The sequence below is a fragment of the Pipistrellus kuhlii genome, unplaced genomic scaffold (genome assembly GCF_014108245.1).
Source record: "Pipistrellus kuhlii isolate mPipKuh1 unplaced genomic scaffold, mPipKuh1.p scaffold_m20_p_10, whole genome shotgun sequence".
In the NCBI taxonomy this organism is placed as follows: domain Eukaryota; kingdom Metazoa; phylum Chordata; class Mammalia; order Chiroptera; family Vespertilionidae; genus Pipistrellus; species Pipistrellus kuhlii.
This window is the reverse complement of record NW_023425405.1, coordinates 251,432-264,836: the sequence shown is the minus strand read 5'-3', so window position 1 is coordinate 264,836 and position 13,405 is coordinate 251,432. Positions and strand designations below refer to the sequence as shown.

General features: G+C 43.0%; 1 protein-coding gene across 2 annotated transcripts in view; it reads right to left on the bottom strand.

The window, feature by feature from the left end:
• Positions 1 to 3,773: 3,773 nt before the first annotated feature.
• Positions 3,774 to 13,405, bottom strand: part of BLVRA (biliverdin reductase A) — a 52,225-nt gene continuing 42,593 nt past the window's right edge. For both annotated transcript variants that reach the window (XM_036424567.2, XM_036424610.2), the window contains 2 exons: positions 7,717 to 7,888; positions 3,774 to 4,114 (listed from right to left, as the gene is read on the bottom strand). In XM_036424567.2, the coding sequence (XP_036280460.1) occupies positions 3,865 to 4,114; positions 7,717 to 7,888 (422 nt within the window). In that variant the 3' untranslated portion in view covers positions 3,774 to 3,864. The remainder of the gene's footprint in view (positions 4,115 to 7,716; positions 7,889 to 13,405) is intronic.

Here is a 13,405-nt window from a genome sequence, read left to right as displayed (position 1 = left end):
TGTGGGAAGGATAAGTTGATTGGTTACTTTTACCTAAAGATTGAAAAAATACCTGATTAATTTTACCCTAGCCGGTATGTCTTAGTGATTGAGCATTAACCTATAAACCAAGAGGCCAAGGTTCCATTCCTAGTCAGGGCGCATGCCTGAGTTGTGGGCTAGGTCCCCAGCAGAGGGCATGCAGGAGGCAGCTGATCAATGGTTCTCTCTCATCAATGGTTCTCATCCTTCCCTCTCTCTTCCTCTCTGAAATAAAAAAATACATATTTTTTTTTAAAAAAAAGAATTAGTACTTCAGCTTTTATTTCCTTTATATTTTCATGAAATATCTTTTTCCATCCAGACCTTTAGTCTGTGTTTCTCATTCTGAGGTGGGGATCTTAAAGACATGGGTTTTGTTTTATCCATTCAGTTGCCTTATATCTTTTGATTGGAGCCTTTAAGCCATTTACATTTAAAATGAGTATTGATAGCTATGTATTTATTGCCATTTTATTTTTTAAACTTTCTCCTCCTCATCTTCCTACTCCTTTTTTTTCTTACTTTTCCCTCTTCTTTTCTTCCATTTCTCCTTCAATTTTAAATGATATCTTTGCTGGGGAAAGTAGCCTTGGTTTTGTTTTAGGCTCTTGCTTTTTGAATATTTTATGCCAATCCCTTCTGGCTGAAACATTTCTATTGAAAAATCAGCTGACAGTCTTATGGGAGTTCCCTCGTAGGTAACTGACTTCCTAACCTGGTGAAAAAGTATATCTCTTTTTTCACCAGGTTATGGAAGTTCTCAGTCATTATTCTAATAGGTTTTTCATCCCTTGCTTCTGATACCCCTATGACATGGATGTTGTTCATTGCATGTTGTCCTTTGGGACAACATTCTTTTTAAGTCTTTTTTATTTTTACTGCTCTGATCTCGTGCCTTTTTTTGTCTTCCAAATTGCTGAATTGATCCTCTGCTTCATCAAGCCTACTGTTTATTCCTTCCAGTGTATTCTTTATTTCAGATATTGCATTCTTCATCTCTCACTGGTCCATTTTTCATGGTTTCTCTGTCCCTTTTCATGCTGTTGAGAATCCTTATAATCATTATTCTGAAATCTATAAGTACCATACCTCCCTCTCATTTTAGCTCTGCTGGATAATTCTATTGTTCCTTGATTTGGAGCCTGTTTCTTTGGTCTCCCCATTTTGGCTGCCTGTTTGTTTCTATGAACTAGGTGGGTCTGCTGACTCTTGGTAGAGTGGCCTAAAGTAATAGATGGCCTGTGACACAATCCTCTTGATCACCTGAGCTGGGTGCTCTAAAAATGTATTTTTTGTGATGTGGGCCCTCCTATTGTAATTGAGTCTTGATTGCTATTGGCCTGTTTGTGCATTGGATTAACCCTCAGGGAGGCTTAGCCCTCAACACAGCATGCAAGCACTTGTGCACGTGCTGATCACATGAAGCAAATTCACCTCGGCAGGGTTTAATGCCTGCCGAGATCTCCCTGGGGATATGCTGCTTTGTTGTCTGAAGCTTGCAACTGGGTTTATTGGTTCTGGACCTCTTCAAAGGGACGCTGGTGCAGGCCAATGTCAGACATCGTCTCAGAATAGCTTGTTTGGAGCTATTAGTGAGCTTGTGGCTCCATCTGCTGGGGCTAGAAGAGTGTGGAAAGGAGCGAGCTGTGCACCAAGGTCTGCTGTTACTAGCACTGGGCACAGGGGCATATCAGCAAATATCTCAAGGTACCCTGAGATCTGCTTCTGCCTGCAAGCTATCTGTTAGGCTTAGTCACATAAAGAGCCTCCAGCTGTACTTCTCCGCAGGGTGTGTGGAGAAGGATGCCACCAGGTGGAGCTATTGCTTTACCCAGGCTGCTCTGCTTGGGAAAGATGGCTTCTGCAGTATGGGGGAATGACTCAGAATAGGGATCCTGCTGGCTGACCTCTCAGCTCTCTCCCGAGAGCCATCACCAGAGACTCCTCGTGCAGTTCTAGACCCCTCTGCCCTCTCTCCCTCAGAGCACAGGGGGAGTGGCTGCAAACAAAATTTTGTGTATTGACCCTTTAAGTGGGTGCCTGCATTTCCAGCTGTCTCTCCCTGACAAAAGAAACCCCACTGCTTTTTCTAAGCCAAATGTTACGTGGGCGTCTTTCCTGGTTCTGCTCCTCTGTTCTGGGGACCCTGGCTTGGGGTTTAGACCCCAAACTCTTCAGAGGACACCCCCCACAGTAGAAATATACCTCTGGAACTTTAGCTGCTGCTGTGGGATTCCAGCCTGCTCTCTTGCTCCTCCAAACTTCCTACCATTCTTGTTATGGCCTGCTCTGTAAGTTCTGTCATAAGGCTGCACAGCATTCAAAAATAAATACAAGCCGAAACCGGTTTGGCTCAGTGGTAGAGCATCGGTCTGCGGACTGAGGGTCCCGGGTTCGATTCCGGTCAAGGGCATGTACATTGGCTGCGGGCACATCCCCTACTGGGGATGTGCAGGAGGCGGCTGGTCGATGTTTCTCTCTCATCGACATTTCTGGCTTTCTATCTCTCTCCCTTCCTCTCTGTAAAAAAATCAATAATATATATATATATATATATATATATATATATATATATATATATATATATATTTAAATAAAATAAAATAAAATAAAAAATAAATACAATATTCCCTGACCTTAAGGGACATTTGATGTATATAACCAAACAAAAAAATAAATTGACTGATATTTATTACAAATTATTTTATATGGCAAATGTAAGAATAACCATAAGGCTTTAACATATTTAAATTAATGTACTATGGTGATGGAATAATATAAACAGGTAAAAAAAAAAAATAGAGTTTGCCTCCATCAATGGATTCTGAACTGTTTAATGGCAAGTGAGGAGGAGGCAAAAAAACAAGTGGAGGATTTACAGAAGCAAGAAAGCTAACCCAGCTTTGAAGAAAATGCAATAGGACCTTCGATGAAACAAAAAAGCAACTTCCTGGGACTTGATTCTTGATTCTTCCTCAAGCTCAGCAGAGTCTGACTCGACCTCAGGGACAAGTCCAGGCAGAGCAAAGGCTGGAAGCACACACATATTGGTTGGCTCTCAGCTGACCGTGCCACTCCCCTAATAAATTACACCTTTCCGCGCATCAGCATTGCCTGACACTTAACACGCCAGCTCCTTCCCCGGCTGGGGGTTCCTCCAGCATAAGACTTGCCCCCAGTACGCCAGGGTTCCCATGGCTCTCCCCAGGCGGCTTCTCACTCTGCTTCCTTACAGAGCTCTCTGCCAGGAGAGCCCTGCTCTCATCTTTACAGCTGACTTACTCCTGGGCAGAATCTCCCTGGACTCCTTTTTGGAAGGCCAGGATATATATCTTTTTTATTGAACCTACTCCATTACAATGACCGGTTTATGCAACTGGTTCCTTTATGACCCTGTGAGTTATTGGGGGCAGTAGCTACGTCTCACTCATTTTAAGAAACCTGCATACTTAGCATAGTCGACTAGTGAAAGTTTGAGAGAAAATAAAATTCCTTTAAGCAGGGACTAAGGCTCATGGGGCTATTTTGTGGTGGTGGGGTGCCTGAGTGGGGTTGGAAGCAAGAATTTCCACTGTGCTAACGGGAACAAGCCTGGTCATCCCCTTCTAAGAGGGGTGTTGGAAAAAGTAAATGAAACCAGGCATATAAAGCACTGGATCAGCTTAAGCTGAGTTCTTTCCTCATCCCCTCTTCATGTGCCTCCACTCTCAATACCACGCCCAATACAACCATGACAGTAAGCAAAGCCTGTGTCCCCAAGACGTGTTTAATTGCAAGAATAGAGTTAAAACCAACTCGATAAAAATCAAACTGTGGTTTCACTGCTTTCTTTCCTTCTTCCTTTCAGCAGCAGCGTTTCTGGATTTCATCCGCGAGCCACAGGCAGTGCAGGATGCGCTTCTTTTCAGCAGCCAGTTCCGCTTCCGAAATCTGGCCCAAGAGTTTCTGGACAAATATGGTCTGATCTTTCAGGAAAATATTCTTATTATCGCCTACATGTGGCACATCCTCCAGGGACCCCGACGTGAAATGGAAGCTTAAATGTCGGTTTCGTTTTAGACCAGGCCCTTTCTCCTCGATCCACGTCAGCGGACTGCAAAGGCAAAAGATCAGAGGTGTTAGCCCAGGGCAGCACCAGGGAATGCCTGCTGCCTCCTGGGAACAGGCCCTCGTTTTGTGGCCACCTGCCCCGCAGCCGCTGCTCCCCGTGGTGGCCAAGGTGGCATCCCAGCCTCCACCAGCCCCCCACGGTCATTCCCAACTTTAGTGCCAAACAGGCCTTTAATTTTGCCACAGACAGGGGGATTCATGCAGTGCTTTTTGTGAACACCACTTGGTTATTCAGGAGTTTTTACTCTGAGCCTTATGGGTCCCTCTAGGGGAGAAAGATAGGAACTACAGGCAACTCATGCACCACCTGAGATTTTGTGAAAACTATTCCCATGCGAATGTGCATTTTAATGAGAAAGTATCCCTGCATTATGTTCTCAAAGAAGTCGATGATACCGGCACACCGGACACAGGCTTTGCTTACTGTCATGGTTGTATTGGGCGTGGTATTGAGAGTGGAGGCACATGAAGAGGGGATGAGGAAAGAACTCAGACAAAAACCATGAGTGAATTTTAGCAATTGTACAATACAACAGGGTTTCAAGTAACGATCCCCGTCTTGCTAGTTCTATTGTGGCCTTTGAAGAGCATGCCTCCCCTTCTCCCCACATCCCGCTGGGGTCCTGCTCCATGCCACCTTGCTGTTTGGAGACAGCTGCAACTTAACCATTTGTATCTGGAAACAACCGGCAGAGGCTCCTCACGTGCAGTGACAAGGCCTGGAAAAATATCTACTTGTAAAATCTGGCCTGCAGGCTAAGAAAAGATTTGGGGGAGAAAGAGAAAAGTGGCTCACAGATCCCAAAGCATTCTTCCCGGCAAAGTCAGAAGCAAGAGCTGCACACACAGGAGAAGAGGCTTTCTGCACACAGCACACTACCCCATGGAGTCTGTAAACCAAGCAGGGGGGACCCTTCTGCTCAAGGAACTGTGGTGCAGCTCGTTGCCTGTTCTGGAAGCCATTAACACGATCCACGTGTGAATCAACACTAACCCATAAACGTGATGTTCACCTTCAGGTCAGGCAGAGACTCTGGTAAACAGTAATTAAGTTAAATTAGTAAGCTTGTAAGGTGTTCAAATCTATCAACTAACCTGTTTTCTGGTTATGACTCGAATAAAAAAAAATACATGATTATTATCAACTCTATAAAAAAGTTGGTATAAATTCTTCTAAAAAGTTTAATTTTAGCTCAGCCAGTTTGGCTCAGTGAATAGAACGTCAGCCTGTGGACTGATAGGTCCCAGGTCCAATTCTGTTCTAGGGCACCTGCCTGGGTTGTGGGCTCAATCCCCAGTAGGGGCATGCAAGAGGCAGCCGATCCATGATTCCCTCTCATCACTGATGTTTCTATCTCTCTTTCTCCTTCCCCCTTCCTCTCTGAAATAAAAAAAATATATATTTTAAAAAACAGTTAATTTCATAGCTAGTTTTTTAGAGTTTTGTTTTGTGTTTGCTTTATTGAGGTAGAGATGACAAGTGACATGATATTAGTGTCAGCCTATGGCTAGCTTTAAAACTCATGACACAGCCTTTACAAACATTCCAGGATGTGATGACAAAGATTACTATCAATGTTTCTTATTAACTGCTTTAACACCAGACAAAAAGCACTGAATATTCCAAATATTCTAATCTACCTGAGACAATTTCTCAGAGCCCTCCAAATAACATTCAGCCTTGGAATTTGAGGGAATACAAAATGCCAGGATGTCTCCTCCACTTCAACTTCCTAAGAGTGAAAATGAATAACAAGTGCACAACATCTTTACCTATGTTGTGGTGGTGATGGTGGTGAAATTAAAAATGCCATTTGTGAGGTGGAGAGAATTATGTGAACTAAAAAATTATGGTCCTTGCCATCTGCCCCACCTTCACCCGGGGCTTTGCAGTGAGAGTCAGCTCTTGTTTCCGGTCTGATTCCCACTCCAGCACCCAGCACAGCACCTCCCCCTCTAAGCAGCACGATCTGACTCTCCAGGTGCCCCTTCCCTGCTCTCCTGCAGCGCCCTGAGCTACCGTTAGCTCTGAACACAGGGCACAGCACCTGCCATGGATATGGCTGCAAATCCACGTGACCAGCATCAGAGCTATCACTGCACGTGCTGTCCATCACCCGTTACCTCTGCCTTTGCCTAGGAAAGAGGAAACTCCTCTAAGTGGACATCAGGTTTCACTCAGGAAAAAAAAAATTTTCCCTTTTTTTAAATACCTTAATGGTCTGTTTATTTTACTACCAAGAGACCCACACACCTAGGAACTCTAAAACCTTCGCTGTTTTAAATATTTTACACAGCTGTCAAAACCGGTTTGGCTCAGTGGATAGAGCATCAGCCTGCGGACTGAAGGGTCCCAGGTTCGATTCCGGTCAAGGGCATGTGCCTTGGTTGCGGGCACATCCTCGGCAGGGGGTGTGCAGGAGGCGGCTGATCGATGATTCTCTCTCGTCGATGTTTCTAACTCTCTATCCCTCTCTCTTCCTATCTGTAAAAAATCAATAAAATATATTTAAAAATAAATAAATAAATAAATATTTTACACAGCTGACATGCTTTTAAAAGAAATTGATAAATGTGTTTTTTGTTGAAAAAAGACTTGGTATGAGAGAGAATCAGAATATTTGGGGAACAGTATGACAGTATGATGTGATGATAAAGGTAACCCAAATTTTGGACATGTGATAAGCAAGCAGGGTAACATGTTAATGGCAAGATCTAGGTGGTATTTGTAAGGGTGTTCTTTGCAAAATTCTTTCAACCTCACCATATGTCTGAAACTTTTATACTAAAATTAGAGGCCCGGTGCACAAAAATTCATGCATTGGAGGGAGGCGGTCCCTCAGCCCAGCCTGCACCCTCTCACAGTCTGGAAGTTCTCAGGGGATGTCTTACTGACAGCTTAGACCTGCTCCATGGGAGTGGGCCTAAGCCACAGTCTGGCCTCCCTCTGCGGGAGGCGACCGGGCCAGCCAATCAGGGAACGGCACCACCCCCATCACTCTGCCATTGCCACCCAGCCTCAGCCTCCTTCTGCAGGAGGCAAGGACAGGGAATCAGGTGACAGTGCTGCCTTCCCCTATAGCCCCCCCATCGCCCCTCCACTGTCACTGATTGCTGCCCCCCCCCTTTGCTGTTCCTCCCTCTGCCAGCTGGCATGCGCCTTGGCTGGCCTGGCACCACCTGCTCGCTGGCCCTGCCCCCCACTGACTGGTCATTCTGCCATTTGGTCGATTTGCATATTCCACTTTTATTATATAGGATTTGGGGAAATATTCCGGCCACAGAAACTACTAGATCTCATATTGCTCAACTGTATGGCTCAGGCAACCTGCTCAAATTCTATAAGTCTGTTTACTTACTAGCAAAGGGTATCATGTTTGTCTTATTTACCTTTCATGGCTGTTGTGAAGAAGAACTAGAGCAACATACATGAAATATTAGTAACTGTCCTGTTAGCAAAAGCAGGCAGCCCTTCTGGAGTTGGGGCTAAGGGTGTAGATCCCCCAGGTCCCCTCTAGATTCACTCTGATGAACTCAGGAAAATGTCTTTAAGTTTTCTTCTCTTCACGGTTTCTCACAACCTACCGTTTGTTCTCTGTCTCCAAGCAGACAGTCATTTTCAGGTAATGATCTTCCTTTCGCTCTTCCAAAGTGGCAGACACAAGAGAAAGTTCCCCGAAGAGAGAGACGAGCCAGGTCAGGCGAGAAATGCCACTGAATGCAGGGAAACCGAACCGCTCTTGCTCCAGTGGGCCAGCTGTGGGAATTACAAACACTGTGGGAAGCGGGAAGCAAAGGACTGACTGCGGGAGAGCAGGGGCGGGACACACGTGGGAGTGGCAGGGAGTACCCATGTGGCTGGTGATCAGGACAGCACAGCCCCGCCTTACCACATGGGTGTGCAAGATGACGAATCACGCTGATGAAAACTCAGGTGCGTGAATGTAAACCCTTTCATAAAAGTGTCTCATTTTTTTCTTGTTTTTTATTAAATTTGGTTTTGTTAGTATAATAAAACATGTTATTGGAAACAGCAGTCCATCTAGTCCATGGGCTAATGAAAATGTTTCAGATTTCTAATACGTATGTGTGCATATACACAGACACATATATATCATACAGATGTATCCTCTTCAGTTGATGAGTTGAAGAAGTAAGAAACCAATATATTCAGCTCAAGTATATATACACTCTCCTATCTGTATACATGTCAAGAAGGTAAAAGTTTCATGATAACTGTGAAAAATACTATAATACCCAGAAACTATGTCAATATCAAGAAAATTGACACAGTAGTAACTATTTTCTTAATCTACTTTCCTGAACAAAATTATATTCAAAAGAATATCTGTGTGATAAATCTACTCAAGATACAGCTCTTTTCCCCAGCCTAAATTTTAAACATAACCTAGATTTAGAAGACTTCATACCCATTACATTGCTCTATAAACCGAATATTTCTTATATTTTTGATACCGAAGATAAATTATAAATAAAAGCAAACAGACTTCCCTTCACTATGCATTACTGCATCAAAGTTACAACTAAATTACAGAAGACCCGTCATTGAGAACCACCTGAAGAGCAGCTGAGCAGAGCGCCTGGAACTAAGGGTGGGAAGAAGAAGCCACCGGAGACTTGTGGGAGAGGCGGGACCTGGTCTGAAGAGGCCCCACATCCATGCAGTGGGGATAAGAAATGAGAGGGAGCTCTCAGCTGTGGAGAACCCCTGAGGAGCAAGCAGTCCCAGCCCCACCCCAGGCCCCACAGCCTAAGGCTTCAGAGCCAGAAAACGAGGGCCCCACAACTTCTAACTGTGGGGTGGCAGGTGAGTGAGATGAAGGGCTGCTGGAGACCTATGCACAGACTCACTTACTTAAACGCAGTTTGTTCTGATCTCCAGCACTGGGGCAGCAGCATGAAAAGTGCCAGAGACATACAGCGGGGAGTTGGACGTACTAACTTTAGGGTGAGGGCTGGAGGGCCAGGGGCTAAAGCAGCTCACTACAAGGACAGAAGTGCTGGTAGACACCATCGTTCCTTTGTTGAGTCCCCCTCACTCCCAGCCTGAAGCTCAAAGGGCACAATATCTAAGCCATTCACTAAACTACTTAACACCAATCACCCTTCCCTGGTCCTGATCAACAAAAATTATGCTCCTACCCCAATCTCTTTCCCAAACAGACTGGCTACCTCAGGTCACAGTGTACATGTTCCTGAAATATTGCTAAAGTTAAAAAATACCAAACAAGTCTCATCTGGCCTCAGCAGGCCCACTACCATTTGCTAAGCTGCCTTAAGCAAGAAACTAGTGGACGCTGGATCAGTTCTCTACTTAGCCTCCCCCAGGTACCTCCAAGCCAACCACAGGTGGCAACCCTCTGCAGATCACTTTGTACCTCCTACCAGGTAGCCCTGGGCAGGACACAGGCAGTGGCTGACCTTGGACCAAACCAGAGCACCAAACCCCCCCCCCCACTCCCCCTCCCCTGACAAAGGCCTCAGAAGCAATATACCTTGTGGCCAGGTTCAGAACAACAGAGGACCACCCAACCAGCTCCACAAATGCCAAACCCAAAAGGCAGGCTCAGCAGGCAGCAGAACCCCACTAAAGCAAATTGCACTCTACAGGCCAGCCCCTGCACAACAGCTCATCTGCTGCAGTCACAGACATTTCTCACAGCCTGTCAGTCTAAGGGTCAGCCCCTCACACTGACATCACAACAGCAATAAAGACTCAACTACAACAGAGGGCCCACACCACCCACACAAAGGAAAGACCTAGAGAACCCAACCAGGTGACAGGGAGACTGTACCACTGGGTCCTATAGGGCACATCCCACACAAGGCCCTTCTTCTGAGAACAGGAAATGCAGCAGATCAACCTAATGCATAGGAACAAACACAGAGAGGCAGCACAAACGAGGAGAGAAAGAAATATGACCCAAATGAAAAGGAAAACAAAAACCTCTGGAAAAAAGAGCTTAGTAACAAAATGGAGACAAGCAATCAAACAGGTGCAGAGTTCGAAACACCGGTTATGAGGATACTCAATGAACTTAGGGGAAGAAAGATGGACCCACTGAGAGCTTCAACAGAGAAGGAACATTAAAAGGAAAATTGAAAATATAAAAACAAGCCAATGAGTAATGAAGAACACAATAACTGAAACGAAGAACACGAATCAACAGCAGCAGAGATTCAAATGAAGCAGAGATTCAAATCAGCTTAGAAAGACAAAGAAAGCACATCCAATCTGAACAGCAAAAAGAAAAATAATGAAATAAATAAGGATAGATTAAGAAACTTATAGGACAACATCAAGCATACCAACATTTGTATCACAGAGATACTATCAATAAAAAAAAAAAAAAAAGAAGAAAGACATCAAACCTATTAGAAAAGAATAATAATGGAAAATTTCTCTAATCTGGTGAATGAAAATACACATACAATTTCAGAGAGCACAGAGAGTCCCAAACATACAATCCTAAACAACTTAGACCAGCACAAATCATAATTAAAATGCCAAAAGTTAAAAATAAAAGAGAATCTTAAAAGCAGCAGAGCAAAACAGTTATGTACAAGGAAGCTCCAATAAAAAGGTCAGCTTATTTCTCAACAAAACATTTGCAGATCAGAAAGGTTTGGCACAAAATAACCAAAGTAAAAACAACAACAACAAAGACCTACAATGAAGGCTATCTCTGTGAAGCAAGACTATAATTTAGATTTGAAAGTGAGATAAAGAGCTATCCAGACAAAAAAATTATGTTTAAAAGTTCACTGCCACATAACCGGTATTACAAAATATGTTAAAGGGACATATTTGAAAAGAAAGAATGTCAAAAAAAAAAAAAAAAAAAAAAAAACCCAGAGGAAAGAACACTTCCAAGCTCTTTTTAGACCAGTATTATCCTAATTCCAACAACAAATAAAGATACTATCGGGTCTAGTAATAATTAATGTCGTTTTTAAACATTCGTTTAAAATCTTGCTTGGCGTTGACTTGTATTGACATAACCTTCAAACACGTGGTATCTACAGAACGTGTGAAGTGCAATTAACAAGTTTTGCTTGAAAAAGTTTGTGTTTGGTCTGGTTTTTGTTGCAAAACTAGGGCTAAGAAGATGGCGGATGAAGAGCATATTCGGCACTGCATGCTTTATGAGTTCCAATTAGGAAGAAAAGCAAGTGAGGCTGCAAAAAATATCTGTAGTGCTCTTGGTCAAGGTGCAGTTAGCGCCAGAAAATGCCAGCGTTGGTTTGAGAAATTTCGCGAGGGAAATTTTTCGTTAGATGACAAGAGTGGTCGAGGCCGTGTGTCCAATTTTGATCAAGAAGCTCTTCAAGCTCTTTTGGTGCAAAATCCTCAAATTACGCAACAAGAGCTTGCGACAACTTTAAATTGTTCACAAAAAACAATTTCCAATCAATTGCATGCACTTGGCAAAGTCCAAAAGTTTGGAAAATGGGTTCCTCATGAGTTGACCGACAACAACCATAATCAAAGAGTCACAATTTGCAGTTCGCTCCTCTCTCGTCAAAACCGTTTGCCATTTTTAGAGCAAATTGTTACCGGAGATGAAGAATGGGTGCTGTATGTTAATCTGAAAAGGCGGCCTCAATGGTTGGACAAAAATGAGGCTCCGCAGCCCACGCCAAAACCTGACTTGCATGCGAAAAAAGTGATGTTGTGTGTTTGGTGGAATTTTAAAGGAATTCTTCATTATGAACTTTTACCATCTACCCAAACCATTACAAGTGCAGTGTATAGTGCCCAATTGGAAAGGTTAGCCCAAGCTTTAAGAGAAAAAGAACCTGCACTGATTAATCGAAGGGCGTAATTCTTCACCACGATAACGCACGACTGCATACTGCAAGAATCACTGCTGAAAAACTGCGCCAGTTGGAATGGGAAGTTTTCCCTCAACCTGCATATTCTCCTGATATTGCCCCCTTCCGATTACCATTTGTTTCGTTCTTTGCAAAACTTTCTTCTTGGAAAAAAATTTAATAATGAAGAATGCCTCAAAAATGCATTGACCAAATTTTTTGCATCAAAATCACAAGAATTTTACAACAGAGGGATTAAAATGCTTCCTGAGCATTGGGCACAAGTAGTAGAAAACAATGGCAACTATATTGTTGATTAAATTTTGTTGTATTGTTTAAATAAATTCGATTTTTAAAAGTATTAGAAAACGACATTAATTATTACTAGACCTAATACAAAGGAAGAAAATTATAGGCCAATATCCCTAGTGAACAAAGATGCTAAAATCCTCAATAAAATAATAGGCACAAGCAAAAAAAATTAAATTAGACCACCAGCTTATATCACACACAAAAAATACATTAAAAAATCTTGAAGAAAACATAGACAATAAATCTCAGACATCTTTTGAACCAATATGCCTGCTGCCAGTGGTCGGCAAACTCATTAGTCAACAGAGCCAAATATCAACAGTACAATGATTGAAATTTCTTTTCAGAGCTGAAAACTGACTTCTGCGCATGGGCCACGAAGTTTCAATTGCACTGTATGTGAGCGCCCGCAAGTGGTATTTTGTGAAAGAGCCACACTCAAGGGGCCAAAGAGCCACATGTGGCTCACGAGCCACAGTTTGCCGACCATTGTCCGAGGGCAAGAGAAACAAAAGGAAAAATAAATAAATGAGACTACATCAAATAAAAAGCTTCTGCACAGCAAAAGAAACCATCAACAAAATGAAAAGAGATCTCACTGTATGAGAGAACATATTCACAAATGATACATTAGATAAGGGGTTCATTTTCAAAACATATAAAGAACTCATACAGCCGAAACCGGTTTGGCTCAGTGGATAGAGCATTGGTCTGCGGACTGAAAGGTCCCGGGTTCGATTCTGGTCAAGGGCATGTACCTTGGTTGCAGGCACATCCCCAGTGGGGGGTGTGCAAGAGGCAGCTGATCGATTTCACTCTCATCGATGTTTCTAACTCTCTATCCCTCTCTCTTCCTCTCTGTAAAAAAAATCAATAAATATATATTTTTAAAAAAGAACTCATACAACTTAACACCAGGAAAATAAACAAAACAATTAAAAAATGGGCAAAGGACCTGAATAGACATTTCTCCAAAGAGGATATACAGATGACCAATAGACATGAAAAAATGCTCAAAGTCACTAATCATCAAGAGATACAAATTAAAACCACAATGAGGTATTGCCTCACACCTGTCAGAATGGCTACCATCAATAAATAAATCAACAAACAACATGTGCTGACG